The sequence below is a fragment of the Leuciscus leuciscus genome (genome assembly GCF_965113295.1).
Source record: "Leuciscus leuciscus genome assembly, chromosome: 1".
Classification (NCBI taxonomy): Eukaryota; Metazoa; Chordata; class Actinopteri; order Cypriniformes; family Leuciscidae; genus Leuciscus; species Leuciscus leuciscus.
This window is the reverse complement of record NC_138725.1, coordinates 52,074,215-52,090,270: the sequence shown is the minus strand read 5'-3', so window position 1 is coordinate 52,090,270 and position 16,056 is coordinate 52,074,215. Positions and strand designations below refer to the sequence as shown.

General features: G+C 36.9%; 2 protein-coding genes across 6 annotated transcripts; both read left to right on the top strand.

Annotated features, from left to right (window-relative positions):
- The first annotated feature begins 1,055 nt into the window (after positions 1-1,055).
- pax10 (paired box 10) lies at positions 1,056-9,130 on the top strand. 3 transcript variants are annotated; one of them, XM_082166727.1, is made up of 8 exons: positions 1,279-1,319; positions 1,398-1,491; positions 1,786-1,953; positions 2,698-2,780; positions 2,899-3,055; positions 3,353-3,423; positions 4,636-4,780; positions 4,960-9,130. In XM_082166727.1, the coding sequence occupies exons 3-8, from the start codon at positions 1,815-1,817 to the stop codon at positions 5,058-5,060; spliced, it is 696 nt and encodes a 231-aa protein (XP_082022853.1). In that variant the 5' UTR covers positions 1,279-1,319; positions 1,398-1,491; positions 1,786-1,814; the 3' UTR covers positions 5,061-9,130. The 3 variants fall into 3 exon arrangements, with proteins under 3 accessions (XP_082022852.1, XP_082022853.1, XP_082022851.1); XM_082166726.1 differs by lacking the exon at positions 1,398-1,491 and having other exon boundaries at positions 1,056-1,319; XM_082166725.1 differs by lacking the exon at positions 1,279-1,319 and having other exon boundaries at positions 1,468-1,953.
- On the top strand, positions 8,241-15,978 carry bcl2l12 (BCL2 like 12). 3 transcript variants are annotated; one of them, XM_082166688.1, is made up of 8 exons: positions 8,241-8,547; positions 12,288-12,462; positions 13,070-13,334; positions 13,822-14,017; positions 14,678-14,794; positions 15,057-15,130; positions 15,342-15,599; positions 15,729-15,978. In XM_082166688.1, exons 2-8 carry the CDS (start codon positions 12,290-12,292, stop codon positions 15,768-15,770), a joined length of 1,125 nt encoding a protein of 374 aa, XP_082022814.1. In that variant the 5' UTR covers positions 8,241-8,547; positions 12,288-12,289; the 3' UTR covers positions 15,771-15,978. The 3 variants fall into 3 exon arrangements, with proteins under 3 accessions (XP_082022814.1, XP_082022815.1, XP_082022813.1); XM_082166689.1 differs by having other exon boundaries at positions 8,250-8,400; XM_082166687.1 differs by lacking the exon at positions 8,241-8,547 and adding an exon at positions 9,273-10,168.
- Positions 15,979-16,056: the final 78 nt, after the last annotated feature.

Below are 16,056 nucleotides of genomic sequence, written 5' to 3'. Positions count from 1 at the left end.
TCTGTGCATTGTTGTTAACATTAGTTGACAGTATTACTCTCTCCAGTCATGCGTGTGTGTACGACGATGTCAGTCTAGATGTTCTGCACTTCTTAATTACTCGCTGTGTGTGTGTGTGTGTGTGTGTGTGTGTGTGTGTGTGTGTGTGTGTGTGTGTGTGTGTGTGTGTGTCTGTGTCCGTCTGTCTGTCTGTGTGTGTGCAAGATAGATAGGTAAAGACAATTGTGACCCATACTTTAAAGAGCAGATGGGTCATTCCATTAAAGTTAATTTGATATGAAGATTTTTTTAAAGTAAATTTCTGTAAGATTTAAAAATATTCTGTTGGGCATATACTGTTTTAAGTGTTAATGAATTGCATTGTGCAATCTTAATTCATACATTTTAATATATGCTGGGTTATGTCTATTATATTATTCCTTCAGAATGGTAACAGGGTTGACATTTAACTTTTTAATTTGACATTTCAAGGCTTTCATTACTAATATTTTTTACGTATAACTACTTTTAAGTTATCAGTTGTTTACTTTTGAAAACCATAATAACAGGATTGACATTTTAAGATATGCATAAATGGATAACAGTTTGGGGACTTCAACTTGTCATTGGAAAGTTAACTTCTTTAAGGACACTGATGTCAACTCAACTAAGTTATTTTAATCTATAGAATAGTGGTCACAAAAATAAAACTTTGGTTTTTATTACAGTGCTAAAATGCTAGCTTTTGTTTCCATATATTTTCCAATATTCCAAAAATTGTGCATAGTTGCTAATAATGCAAGGAGAAGTTGGAAACACAAGGACTGAGGAGTGGCCCAAAAAATTGATCGTAGAATATTGAATAAAAATACATAAATAAATAATTTAAAAAAGCTTCTTGGTGTGTTTAGATTAACACACAACTAAATTTGGCATCAACTATTAATTGTTAAAGTCCTTTTTTACCCATATGCATATGAGACAAAACACCCGTTTTGAAGGATAACCAAGATCTGTTTATTCTCAGTCACAAAACATCAACATAATCAGCAAAACAGCAAAAAAAATTGATATATATATATAAATAATTCTTAAAGCCATTGAGAGGCCAATAAGAGAGCTGTTTACTGTAAAATATTTTTCACAGTTTTGCTTCTTTTGTCGTTCATTCAGGGTTGGAGTGGGTCTGGATGAAAGAAGGAGAGGGTCAGTGTTTTCTCACAGGTGACGTTTTATGCATGAGAATCTGACTATGCTGAACTTACAAAACAGCTCCAACTGGACTGGCCCAAACAACTGGTACCACCCGGCCGACACCATCAACCCTCAACACGGAACAAGTATGTGAACTTTAGTGAATTATCTCTGTATCTAGCACCTCAGCATGTGAATGTACACTGTGTTTGTATGTGTGCCAGTGTTTGTGAAGTCAGCTTTGGGGTGAACCAGCAATTCTTATACTTGGCTGAGCACAAACAGAGGATGCCAACAGCTACACCATCAGCCACGCATGTACACCCACACCCACATCCAAACACGGCAGTCTCTGGCCTTGACATCCTCTGTTTCATTACAGGAAGGCGGAACTAAAGCAAGCAGACATTAGACAGAATTAGATGCCCATAATACAGTTGCTGCTCATTCACACATACGCAAATAAGGTCAAACTGTCAAACACAAGATGCTGCGGTGCACTAGAATTACACGATCTACAAAGAGACAGTTCTGTCTATATAATACACACATTGAAACGCAGCACTCTTACAGGACTCTCTAAAGTTGAATGTTTTTTTCTTCTTCTCTCAGATGGTTGCGTGGAAGATCTGAACGCGCAGATGGCCGGAGCCGGGGAAGGAGTGGTGCAGGGAGAGAGGGATGAGGTGGACGAGTCACAGCTACACCTGCAGCTAAAGAGGAAGCTGCAGAGGAACCGCACCAGCTTCACACAGGAGCAGATCGATGCCCTGGAGAAAGGTGTGACTCAAAGCGCTGGCTCAAACTCAGCTTTCCGTGCAAAATAATCTCAGTCCTACAGAGGATAGATATTTTACATAGTCAATCATGATAACAGGGTTGAAATTTTAAGATAAAAAAAAAAAGGATAACAATGAGTGGACATAAACGTGTCATTGAGAGTTATGATGTCATTATGAGAAAGTTATTTTGATCTATAGAATAGTTCATTACTTTAAAAATGGAGTTATGATAATAACAGGGTTTGCACAAAACTCAAGCCTCATTTTTTGTTAAGGAATTAAGAAAAACTTACTGAATAAGATAAGAATAAGAAAAACGTACTGAATTTTGTTGATGTGTTTAGTTATTTATTTATTTAGTCATTTTTCCATGCAAAATAATCTCAATCCTATTGTGGATATGCTTGTGTGTGATTGAATGACTGATTCATTTTCTGTGTTTGTTTTGTATTTTACTCTACTGTAAAAAAAATTATTTGTCCCATAATTTACTCATCCTCATGTTGTAGCAAACCTGTATGATTTTTTCTTCTGTGGAACAAAAAGAAGATATTTAAAAAAAAATATATAGGCTACTTGTTTTTTTCTTCCACATTGAAAGTCAATGGGGCCCAAAGTTGTGTTCTGTTCAGAAGAAAGTCAGTCATGCAGGTTTGGAACGACATGACAAAATATAAATTTTTGGACAAACTATCCCTTTAATATTAAAAATATTAAAAAGTCTATTAAATCTGTTTTCCAGAGTTTGAAAGGACTCATTACCCAGATGTATTTGCTAGAGAGAGACTGGCAGCAAAGATTGATCTTCCAGAGGCTAGAATTCAGGTATTAGTGTTCCTATTTAGCATTTGAATGATCTTCTTTGAGATTTTAATTGTGTTAATGCTTTAAACAAGAAAGACACTGTTCATTATGCACTGACCCATATTGGGGTGATTGACAGGTATGGTTCTCCAATCGGAGAGCTAAGTGGAGAAGGGAGGAAAAGCTGAGAAACCAGAGGAGGTCAGGGGGCAGCAGTTCCTGTTCTCAGACACATACTCCCCTGAGCACATCCTTTAACTCCCCTGTATATCACTCCAATCATAGCAACAGCTCAGGTATGTCTATTTTAATGACTTACTTCACGCTATTAAAACATGTATGCTTTGCTTAATAATTGACGGCTAGATTTCCCCTTTGTTTTCTCTCCTATTTTCATGCATTAGTGTTTGTTTCTCTTTGTCCTGTTTGTTACTACTCTTTCTTCAAACTCCTCAATTCAAATGTCAGTGTCAAAGTTCTTTATTGCCATGATTACAGTATTGCCAAAGCATCAATAAACACAAAAGCAGCAGCAGCAGCAGTAGTAATAGTAATAATAATGAGCTGATTCTATTCTCTTCTGTTCTTATAAGGCTCAATGCACAGTCGGGGTGATTCGTCTCTCTCAGCCTATAGCTCTCTGTCTGTCTTCTCCAGTATGCAGGTAATTCATGACCTCCTTTGCAGTATACCATAGTAACCTTATAGGCAAGGTGTCTGGCCTAATGCTCATATTTCTAATTCTACATCAGTGTTTAAAAGTGTAATTTTTATGTTATGACTTATTGGCTAATACTGACACCTAGTGGCGTGCAAGAGTTTTACGTTACAAATGCCATTGTATTAAAAATAATTTGGTTTCACACCAAATTAAAATTACGTAATTAGTTTACTCACCCTGTGAATGTCACTGTTCTGTGGAACATAAGAGAGCTTATTTTGAAAAATGTTTTAGAGGGATCTCTTAATGAATCTTTCAAAAAAAGACTCACGAATTTGACGAATCCCCACATGAATGAACTCACTGAATTAAACAGAGGGGCTTTTTAAATAATAATAATAATAATAATAATAATAATAATAAACGCTGCACTTTTAATGTAGGCTATGCAGTTAGCGTTTATTCAAAACAGTTTTATAAAATAAAAATACAGTTTTAAAGTACAGTCAGCTACTGTGTGTAAAAAATAAACAGAAATGTATTCTTTCAAGACTACTTTTATTTTTAATGTCGTCATTAAAAAATTATGCCCTCTCAAACATAATAGCATTCCCCTTTTTGTTTCTTTAAAACATGCAAAAGAGAGTGCTTTCTACAATAGTAAATAATGCAGACAGAAATTCTAGTAGGCCTACACGCACCTATTACGCAACTGCACGGTAAAGGGTCAAACCAAAGTAAAACCATGCAGTTCTTTGAGTCCGCCTGACATTCAAACTCATTTAAAATTGTGGCGCCCTCTAGAGTTGCTGTGGAATATACACAGTCTGCTGTAGTTTCTAAAAATAGACACTCGCACGCACGTATACAGCAGGTTTACAGTTCAACAGGTCAGTTTTACTCTATAAATCCCCTCCCTTTAGTCAAACAGATCAGCATTATATTTAATGACTTCAAATTCAATCACGTCATGTGTTGACTGTGGCACATTGATCTAAGACACCACCATAAAAACTTCATAGTAATCTTTTAAACTTATGTTTTTTGTGGGGTTTTTTGAGTTTTTTTTAGTCAAATGAGTTTATTTATGAATATGTTTATACTATAAATGATATGAGATTAATCTTTTTTCTCCTCTCCTCTCCTCTCCTCTCCTCTCCTCTCCTCTCCTCTCCTCTCCTCTCCTCTCCTCTCCTCTCCTCTCCTCTCCACTAGTCTTTGCCCTCCCAGTCCACTCCAACTTATTCCTGCATGTTACCTCCTTCTCCATCGGCCCTTCCCCCTCTTTCTCGTAAATTTGACACCTCATCCTATACCTCACCCCACCTCCCGCCCCCGCCCACGGTGAGCACAAACACAGGTGAGTGAAGTTTTGTAACATACTCCACCCCTCACACCGCATATGAATAGGCTACTGTAATCCAAAACTCTTTGTGAATGTAATTTAGCTGCTTTGTGGTTTCCTTTTGTGTTACAAATAAGTCGTCAGAAATGGCCATGTGTGAAGAACGCAATGATTAGCCCCTGTGTCTCTTCCAGGATTCTTTGCCGGTGTTTCCGCAACGGGGCAGACTGCAGTTCAAGGTGGCGATCAGGAGCTGGGACAAGGTCTGAGTCAGTACTGGACGAGACTCCAGTAAACAACACACCTTACCATTATCAGATAAAACCAGCAGAGCTTCAATCAGCAACTTTGAGCAAAGTATTTAACAAAAAATGCATCAGGAAACCCTACTTATTTAGATGATATACACATCAGGGAAGCAGACTATGTAAGCCATAATCCTGTATTAAAAAAAAGATGTGGACATCACAAACCTGCACATGCGGAAGAGAAAATGGACTCCGGTATTTTTGACCTGCACCTTTATAGGCCTAGTCAGCAGAACAATGCCAGACAATAGCACACCATCATTCTCAGATATTGGTGACAAAACAGTGCACATCTAAAAATGCCTCATGTTTATGCAACAAAAATGTATTTTTTAATTGATGTGCCAATTACAATCAATATGACAAACAGCATGTGACCAAAATGAGGATGTTTTAAAACCGCATTTGTAGTTATAACACCACTGTTCAAAAGTTTGGCTTTGGCAAGATTTTTTTATATTTTTGAAAAGGCTGCGTTTATTTGATCACAAATACAGTAAAAACAGATGTATTGTGTATTGTAAAAAATATTAATATCTTAAAAGAAAATCCTACTGACTCTTTTGAACTGTGTAGATGAATGGTATTGAAAATAATGGATTTTGAGAAGTCTATTATGAGCCTATCAGTTACCAGTCCATCATAATATAGCACTGACGTGGAGAAACCAATGACAATCAAGCTTAAACCTGAGCACTGACAATCAATCAATTGCACAAAGTAGCTTAAAAGGATCCAAACTGAGTATAAATCGATGTAGCCGATGACAATCAAACTACATTATTGCGAAAGGCTGCAAAGACAATCAAACACACAACTGATCATGTGTAATATACTGAAGTTAATCTAATGATTTATTACTGTACATTGTTAAATGGACATTACTGTGATTTGATTCTTGTTTTATTTCACCACTCTGTAACATTCATAGGTTTTTTTCCCTGTCAGATCCCATGAACTAGATTTGTATGTTTGAATGTGTGTGCATATGAAAGAGAGAGAGACAGAGATAGGGAGAGAGAGTGATAATGTTACTGTATTTATTATTAGACTTGTGAACATTTTAGTGTAAACCCTTTTGTGGAATATCTTAACATTGAAATAAAAATATTACAGTGAAAAGGAACATGCATTTGTCTGTTTTCCTTCATGCAAAGTTTTTTTTATTCTTATGTATTTGTATTTACTCTTTGTGCATCTCCCAGAACATTCTTCTATGACTTTATGCATGTCTGTCTCCCCTCATCTTTATATTTTTCTCTAGAGTAATGGTGAACTGGTTCACTTGCGGCCGTTTGGGTTGTGTTTACTTATTACTGTCAACGAACAGTAGCATTTCCTGCCTGTGTGCTGGTGGATTTCCTGTTTTTGTTACTCACATTACCACACCCATTGAAAATAATGTTCTGACAAAGTTATTCTCACAGGAACTCAAATGCAGACAGTACAGGAGTTATGAATAACTTTTGATGTAATAAGATATGTGTTTTCATCTCACATACCAGAACACATAAATAGAAAATATGGCCACTTGGCTATATATTTGTATATTAACCCAAATATAGATTAAAATCTTTTAAAAATCAGTTTGCTGTTCGTCCTTGAATTTCCTATGGCACTCACAATGCCGGAAACTGGAACGGATACACTTAGAGGTCTGACTCTGGCCATATCTGAGATGTATCCTCCAAATTTCCGGTGCACTACACTTGATGAGTTTAATTAAGGCCGATGTTAACGAGCTGTGGAGACTGAGAGGGCAAAAGCACGCACAATTCTCTGTTTGAGCAGAGGTCACTGTAATAGTCACGTCTCTTCTATTCCCATAAGGCCTCCAGTCCCCAATCAGAGGATGTTTTATCTAGTTTGTGCGAACATTGGGCCTCCTCCCTCAAACTCATCGCTCCATCTCTACCCCTCCCTCTATCCGTTCATCTCTTGCCCTCTTGCCATGTCTTGGCCTGTGGTTCTCAAGTGAATAAACACATCCTCTGTTTCTCATGCTAACTTTCCTGGTGACAGTTACAAACTCTGATACATGTCTAAAAGAATATTCCAGGTTATTCAGAGCAAGTTAAGCTCAAACGACAATGTGGCATAATGTTGATTACCACAAAAATACATTTTGACTTGTCCCTGCTTTTCTTTCAAAAAAGCAAAAATATGGGTTACGGTTAGGCACTTACAATGGAAGCGAATGGGGAACATCTGTAAATGTTAAAATACTGACTCATTCAAAAATGAAGCCACAAGAAAATATGCATGTTAACATAATTTTAGCGGGAAAATCTGCTTACAAACTATTTCCAAGTCAAGTTATCCGATTTTACAACCCTGTCCCATGTAAACCCTAAAACCCTAAACTAATTGTAAAAAAAATGATTTAAACAGATTTACAGCTCATATGTTTAAATTAAGGTACATGGTAGTTGAAATCATAAGCTTCACATACAGTATATGCTTTTAAATCCTCCAGAATTTGGCCCCATTCACTCTCACCATAACTTATATTTTTGTATGTTAATTACCCTTATGATTTTTTCTTCTTTTTCTTTTTAAAGAAAGCAAGGGCCGAAATTAGTTTGTATGGTAATCAACTGTATATGCCATGAACGCTGCCGATTGAACTTGGTAAAGGAATATTCCGGATTCAGTAAAACTCGCTTAACATTACATTATTACAGATACTCTTTTTTTATTCAAAATGACTAAAATATTGTGCAGAGGGCAGGTTGGCATAACTAATAAAAGTCATTGGGGGTCTAAGCATCTAATGCCATTATAGCAGAGAAAATACACAATTAGAACAATTTAAATCCTTAATGGTCACAACATACATGAGAGGGGTAGCCATTTTAAACTCTGCACCACATTTAGAGTCCACCAAACTCTCTCTCTCTCTCTCTCTCTCTCTCTCTCTCTCTCTGTGTGTGTGCGCGCACGTGTGTGTGTGTGTGTGTGTGTGTGTGTGTGTGTGTGTGTGTGTGTGTGTGTGTATGTATGTATGTATGTGCGCGTGTGTGTGTCTCTCAGAGAGTTCTCTGCTGGTTTCCTGTCACAGAGGAAGTGCCTCACCCAGCTGTGTTGCTCCCTATTGGCTCACGGTCAGGAGAACAGTGATTTGGGGCTGATATGGTGGCCGAGCGAGGGATAGATAGAGGGAGTGCAGAGCGAAGAGAGGGAGAAGCAGTCAGGACAGGTCAGAGGGTAGGCAGGAAGAAGAGAGTGCACAGCTAAATAAAGACAGACAAGATGAAGAGACCAAATGTGAAGGAGGTTGCAGACTCAAGAGCATATCATCTCTGCTAAAGAGGAAATAACTCTGAGGTAAGACATCTGAGAGCAGATGAAGCCTCGGAGAAGAAAAAGATAGTTGCACGGACAGATATGATTTTACAAATATAAAGAAAAGGCTTGAGAGTTTGTCAACTTTGGATGACAAAGGATGTTCCTGTGCAGAGAGGCTTTTTTATGGTAAATACAGATCTCATTTTAATTTCTGCACTGATATGCTCTATAGCCTATATGTGGCATTTCTTTATGATAAACATCACTGAGAGCTTTTGAAACAGAGTGGACTTTCCATACTTAACCTAGAATGTTTGCAAACTAAGATGTTCCTTGATCTTTCATTACTTCTGAATTTCCTCTTGCTGCTTTTCACTCTTATTTAATAACTGAGATTCATGTTCAGTTCAGCTTTATTCACTGCATGTTTTAGTTTTTTTCCCTGGCTTTCCTTACTGATCTTTTCTATCAATCCTTATCCAAATACTCCAAATCGTAATGTTTGACTTCGTACTATGTAACTATGCCTCTATTCCTCGGTCTGACGGTCCATCTCTGTCTCTCCCAATCCTTGTACCAGTGTCTGATTTACAGATGACGCTGGACGGGGTTTGGGGGGGGCTGAGGGAGGACAAATGCTCCCCAACTTCCCTGTCATCAATACCAACATTAATATTAGTACCAGGCACCAGATAACTCTCTTTTCTGAATGGCTCGTAAATGTGTGTGTTTTTCCCCCCTGAAAATAAACCCTGTTTGGTAAAATACACATCTGAGTGATTTTGTTTTTCAGTTGTTTCATGTAAATTCATTTCAAAATGTTCACTTAAATGTTTGTTTTTTTGCATTTATTTTACTTTAGTCATAAACTAGAAGTTTGTTTTTAACACCACCATGCAAGACAGATGTGAAGGGTAAATAAACTTTTAAATGACAAAGTAAAATCAAAACTTAAAGGGAGTGTTCCCACAAAAAAGAAAATGTTGTCATCTCTTACTCACCGTCAAGTTGTTCCAAACCTGTGTGAGTTTCTTTCTTCGGTTGAACACGAAAGAGGATCATTTAAAGAATGTTACTTATACAGATGACGGTCGTTAACTTTCAAAGTAACTGTTATATCTTTATTTTCCCTACCATCAACTGTTCAACATATCTTCTTTCGTGTTCAACAGAAGAAAAAAACTCATACAAGTTTGGAACAACATGGGTGAGAAAGTGATGACAAAATTTTCATTTTGGGGTGAATATCCCTTTAAAGACTAAAATAACTTGTCGTGTTGACAATAATAGCCAATGAAACACATTATTTGGGTCACATAATAGTATGTTTAATAAACTAAAAAGTTTCTTAATGTACCAATTGAGCACACTGGAAGATTGAACCCTGTCCATTGGGAAAATGGATGGACCCGTCCCATTTGACTCGTCCAGTGACATGCGCAGTTCGCAATCCGCAGGTCGGACTTAACGCGGTAGTGAAACCGGTAAGCTGGAACTCGGTTTCGACAGTGGAGTGGTATCTATAACATCGATATGATTATGAATCACCGCTTCAGACCTGATTTGTTTCACTGTGAGATCTGACCTACCTCTGAACTCTTCAATAACATCAGACACAACTTACTCTTGACACGTCTGAAGTTTAGCACAGTTCGCTGCTGAGTCGCGCGTAAATGTATCTGTTTTGTTTTTAGTATCCGTGTTTTAATAGTATTGACCTAGTCAGTGCGTTTTGTTGCTTTCCGTGTTTACGCGCCGCGACTGGGCTGATTCCTTTGGACTTCGAGGTTGGTGACATATTTACCAGGTATGAGGCTACTTGTGCGCTTGAACTTTTGTACAGGTATTTTCTAGTGATGCTTGCTTTCATCAAAGACTGACATACGTCCACTTTTTACTATGTATATCATGTACTCGAATTCAGGTGTAAGTAAGCTAACTATAGACGTGTAGCTTTTTTAGGTTGTTAAAAAGAGTATCACGAAGTAGCCATAAATCTTGAATCTGTGGCAGAATGAACGTAAAGAAGCTTAAATGTATCTTACCCCGGGTTCACAGACAAGGCTTAAGATAGTCCCGGACTAAGATGCATTTTTGAGCGGTATTAACTGAAAGCAACTTGCACTGACTTGAAATATGTAAATGCCATTGTTTTGTCTCAAGATGCACACCAGTAATGTTTTTTATAAGGCACGTTTATAAAAGCTAGCCTACATAAATCTCCTTATTGAACTACGTCCTGGCTTAATCTAAACCCAGTCTGTGAAACCAGACCTCATCTCTTAGTAGATTTTAGTCAAAATCTATTTACGTTTAATTAACTTGATATTTTCCCAATTACACAATGATGTGTTCCACTGACAATGACAATAAAAATACATTGTTTTTTAGGTTCATCACTTTTACACAGCATTTATGGAAACATGCTTAATTTTTTCATTAATCTATAAAATGCCATTCAAGCCAAGAATGTCATAAATCTTGACAGCTTTTGCAATGCAGAAAATTCCTCTTTTGAACTGGATTGTGAATGCAAGTAGTAAACATGCCACTACAGCAGAAGCTGGGAGAGGGTGTTTTCTCACTTCTGCTGTGAAATCCACACTTACATGTGTTTAGTTGGAAGCTGCTTAGAATTGATATGGTATTGGGTAAGTGTGTACTATCAGGCCTTAGATCACCTCTGATCTTACTATTAGCACAGCTATGGGAATATTTAATAGCCTAATTCCAGTCTAAACGCAGTAAAAAATAAAGCATAACTATTTTACACACAAAGTCCAAATTAGTATAGGCCTAGTAGATTTGTATATTAAAGTGTGTCATAAAAAAGTGAACAGGGTCTAGGCTCATACAAGTGGGCTAAGATGGGGAAGATGAACCAAAACATGGAAATGTGTCAAGTGTTTTGAGTTGTAAAACTGCCCTGGCCTGCTTTAGAAATAATAATAACATACCTACAGTGGAATTTACAAGGTCTGATGGGTCGTAATAACCTGTAAAGTAGGTAAATGCACTCAGTGAATGTGAGAAATTATAGGAATGATAATATGCTTTACACAAACAGTTGTTTGATTTTAGCCTTTCATTCCAAATAATTCTAGTTTTTCCCCACTTTTTTTGTTCACTTGAACACTAATATATTATATAAAGGTATTTTATATGTAATATATGTCAAAAAATAAACCACGGGCCAAGTTTAGTCCAGTAATCAGGCATCATAGCTGCCAAAGTGGCACATCGGTCTGTGACATGAACATGAATGCATCACATTTATTATGCAACCAAAAAAAAGTTGTTATAACTGGTCTTCATTGATCATTTCAAGTTACTTGTTTTTACAAGTTTTTACAATCAAAATGATACAGGTTTATGCTGGTATTATCGAAAACCCAAGCCTACTTGGTGGGCACTATACAGGCCTTTACACACAATTGATACTCTGTAAAATAATCCAAGGATTTCATGATATCATTAGAAAATCAATGTATTTTTTGTTTCTATCAAAGTGCTGAGCTTGTCATTTTTGTGAAAGACTATACATGACGTAGATAAAATGACTGAGGTAAACAGACTGGAACTTCCAGCTCTTACTCTGTGTTTTTGTATCTTTGTATGTCACTAGTTATACTTTAGCCTATAGTTATGCTTTCACTTCACTTAATGTACTACTCGCTTCTCTTTTGATAGAATGGATTATTGGTTGTATTTTAATGCATATTTTTTTCACTGAAGACCAAACATACAAAGTACACACTGACCTCCAATTATTCTTCTGTCTGGATAGAGATTTGAGGCTCTGGTTTAGTTTCACGTGTGGAAATTTGGTCAGCAGTACATGAAATTCTGCAGTGGTGGTTTGTATGGTGTAGTCTGAAAGTGTTTTCACGTTTTAAAGAGTTATTTTTGTTCTCTCTCTGTCTCAGCGATGGCAGACGTGGTGGTCAGGCCTGCATCCCCGTCTCAGTCCATCTCTCTCCTGGAGATTAAAGCGGAGACGCGGATGGTGCTGAAGTCTTTCCTGCGTCACTCGCTCTCGGTTCCTCCTGGTGAGAGGCCTGGAAGGATTGGGGGAGAATACAATGACCCAAACAAATACAGGTGACACAAATCAATCATTCAGTCACATACAGAATTAAACGCTGTCATGACGTGAAGTAAAACAACTCCATGTTTGATTTTTGTAAATATCACATTGTAAATATCAGCTCATTTTATTAGACTATGGCGCTGTTTAAATTGTTTTATTTGACTAGCACTTGAAAAGATTTTTAACAAAGTCAGTCTAGAATCATATAGGTTATCTCTGTAACTTAAAAAAATGGCTTGTGTTGTAAATTAAGAAAGCATTGCCTACAGTACAAGAGGATTTGGTGGAAATACTGTATATTCTAGTGTTAGTTATTTAGTCCATCTAATCATTCACCATCAATTACACAGGAATCATTCTTTTCATATGTCTTTCATTAATTATAAAAAAAAATAATGCTGCTTATTTAGTATTATAATCACTGCACCATCACTATTGTGACAGTTCTTCTAGGATCTTTTCTACTAACATCATTTATTCAGTGGTCCAGGGCAACTTTTAATGGTCATGCAAATTTGTGAAATTGTTGATGTAATTGTGATAAAAGAAAATGTACTTTAATATTTTGGAAATTAAAAAATTACCCATGTTTCTCTTTCTCTCGCTTCCTTTTCTTAGTGCCCCTAAAAAAGACAAGATAAGGAAAGATGCAAATGGATGGGACTCTTTGGATGAGGAGATCAGTGCCGCTGAGGAGAAGAAACATGGGATTAAAAATTTCATAAAAAGAAGACTGAGAACCCGTTCGTCCACAATCCGCCATTCTAAGAAAGACGGTAGCGCTGACCCGACTCCAAACAACAGCCTGGAGAAGCAGAGTCAGGCGGGCCAGTCCGACAAGCCATCGGTGAATGGAACACAAAGTTTACCCAGGAAAACAGAGGTTAAAAAAAAATTAAACATTACTTCTTTTTTTTTTTGTCAAACAATATGTGTGCAATTTGCCCTGTTATTTTATGTTTCTTTATAAAAATCTAAACTGCAAATGATTGTAATAATCAAAAGCTTTACATTTTACAAATGATTTCTGCTGGGTTCAGTATGGCAAAAATAGGCTCCTACTTTTTCCTCAACACTTCTGCTTGTGCTCATGTTGGTAGTGTGTTACCTGTTAATATGGGCACCAAAATAAATATTTGCATGCGGAGTGAAACAGGCAAACACTATTTATATCTGTATAGACTAAAACCTGCTCTTGTTTTATCCGGGCCATGGACCGCAAAGCTAATTAAAAGCTTTTTTGGTTTCAGTATTAAGAATTTCCTGACCAGTCAAGGAGCCAAAATGTATTTATTTTTAGTTTCTTCTTTCTTAACATTATGTGATTTAATATTGCTATTCAGAACTTGTTAATGAGAAGATTTTTTTAGGAAGAGATATGCGGTCCGTCATCTGCGTCTGAAGAGGAAGGTGACAGAAAATCAGGGAAGAAAAAGAAGAAAAAGCTGAAATTATCTGATATTCTCAAAAAAGTGTCTTTTAAAAAAGAAGAGCCTCGTCCTCGGCGCCCGGCCACGCTGCCTCTAAAAGATGCTTCAGATGCTGAGGAGCATCCTGCTTCCCCATGTAAGTGTCAGACGTACAAGATATACAGCTTGTTTTATGGATATAGAAGTTGAGACACAGGAGGCACTGTCAGGAATGTGGTCTTGATTGTTTTATGTCTTGTGCCTATAAATACACTACATTTCTAAAATATAGGGTAGGTAAGATTTTTTTTAAATGTTTTTTTTTTTTTTAAAGAAGCTTCTTGTGCTCACCAAGGCTGCATTTATTTTTATATAGTAAAAATGTAATATTGTGAAATGTCATTAGAATTTAAAATAATTGTTTTCTATTTTAATAAATTAAAATGTTTAAGCATTATTACTCTAGTCTTCAGTGTCTCATGATCCTTCAAAAATTGATCTAATATGATGATTTTCTGCTCAATAAACATTTCTTATTATCAATGTTTTAAAAAAAAAAACAGTTGTGCTGCTTAATATTTTTATGGAAACCATTATCATTTTCTTTTTCAGGATTCTTTGGTGAATACAAATAACAGCATTTATAACATATTTATAACATACAAGCGTATTTTATAACATTATAAATGTCTTTACTATCACTTTTGATCAATTAAATGCATTCTTGCTGAATAAAAATATGAATTTGGTACTGACACCAAACTTTAGAACGATATGAACTCTGCATTTGATATCATGTAATAATTTTTATCCTCAGCCCATCCTCCTGAGTTTTATGATGATGTGGCAGAAACTTTGGACAGAATCGCACAGAAACACAGCGTGAAAAAGAAATCCCCCGTTAAACCTGAGCCTGTGCCAAGTCCACCCAAAGGTACATAGAAAACCATAAACCGATGCAAAACTTGTTGATGACCTGATGAATTTATAATTTTATCATAATGTGTGAAGTAGATACATTTTCAGTGGAATATCAAAGCAAGAGCAGACCAGTTATATTATGTCACATCTTGCTGTGTGCTGTCATTACAGAAATGGATGTGATTTAACAATAGCTTATTGTTATAATGGACTGATGGTCCGGCTGAGGTTACATTGTTTGGAGATTAGGTTACACTTCTTCTTTTTGTTTGCAGTAAATGACAAAGAAGCTGTGGTTCAGCAGCTAGTTCAGATATTGACTTCAGAAGGGGATGCCATTAACAGCAAGGTAATGTTCCCTGATCTGAATTCGCCATTCTTGCTAATCCTTTTTTATATCTTACTAGGATATAGAGTAAACTTGGCTCTAAAGAAGCTCTTGGTTCCTTAAAGATTTAATAGCGTACATATAATAAATCTTGAGTTTTTTTACTATTTATGGTCATATTTTCAGCTGCTGCCTTGTGTTTATCATTGTTAATTGTGGTTTAATGTTGTAGATAAACACCAACCCCTTCCTGCGGTCCACCCTCACCCGCCTCTCCTACGCATCTTTTGCCAAACTCCTTGACACGTACGCCAGTCAGAGTGAAGAACCTCCTGTTCCCGCACCGGTCAGCCCTACGCTGCGGCGTCTCGCCATCACCATGGATGTGTCTCGTCGAGTCGTCACAGCTACTGGTGTTCAGCGTCTGACAGGCTATGCTGAACGCTACATGGAGAGCTTTGCACCATGGGTGAGGAGCCACGGAGGATGGGTGAGCAGGTTTTGCTGTCTACATTTAGCTTTTCCTCAGTCTCTCTCTGGGATATTCATCTGTTATTTTCTCCCAGAAAGGGGCACAATTGTGTCATGTAATCCTCTCTTTTTGTGTCTTCTTCCACAGGATAAAATTGCACATTTTGATGAGGTCCTGGAGTGTGATTGACCTTAGACCTTTTCATAATGAACTCATGAAAGTTCTCAAATCATGTAGCATGACCTCTGTGAGGCAAAGAAGAAGAGAAGAACCAGCCAACTGGGGAATTGACACTACTTGATCAGAAAGTTTCTATCCTGATGTATTTATTATTCTTTTGTATTTTGGATGTTTTTTTATGTGCCATTTTATACCAAAATACATGATGCCAATCATCTACTGTTGTATTGCGTTCTTTTTTATTTATAACGACCTTAACAGACGTTAATACAGTACAGACCGTTGGTTTAGTATA

Excerpts from the sequence above, each read along its gene's own strand:
- pax10 (XM_082166725.1), top strand. The coding sequence starts at position 1,596 with ATGCCCATAATACAGTTGCTGCTCATTCACACATACGCAAATAAGGTC. Across the intron at positions 2,781-2,898 it reads TTCCAGAGGCTAGAATTCAG|GTATGGTTCTCCAATCGGAG; the intron begins GTATTAGTGTTC and ends GGTGATTGACAG. Across the intron at positions 3,056-3,352 it reads CAATCATAGCAACAGCTCAG|GCTCAATGCACAGTCGGGGT; the intron begins GTATGTCTATTT and ends TGTTCTTATAAG.
- bcl2l12 (XM_082166688.1), top strand. The coding sequence starts at position 12,290 with ATGGCAGACGTGGTGGTCAGGCCTGCATCCCCGTCTCAGTCCATCTCT. Across the intron at positions 12,463-13,069 it reads AATGACCCAAACAAATACAG|TGCCCCTAAAAAAGACAAGA; the intron begins GTGACACAAATC and ends TCCTTTTCTTAG. Across the intron at positions 14,018-14,677 it reads GGAGCATCCTGCTTCCCCAT|CCCATCCTCCTGAGTTTTAT; the intron begins GTAAGTGTCAGA and ends TTTTATCCTCAG.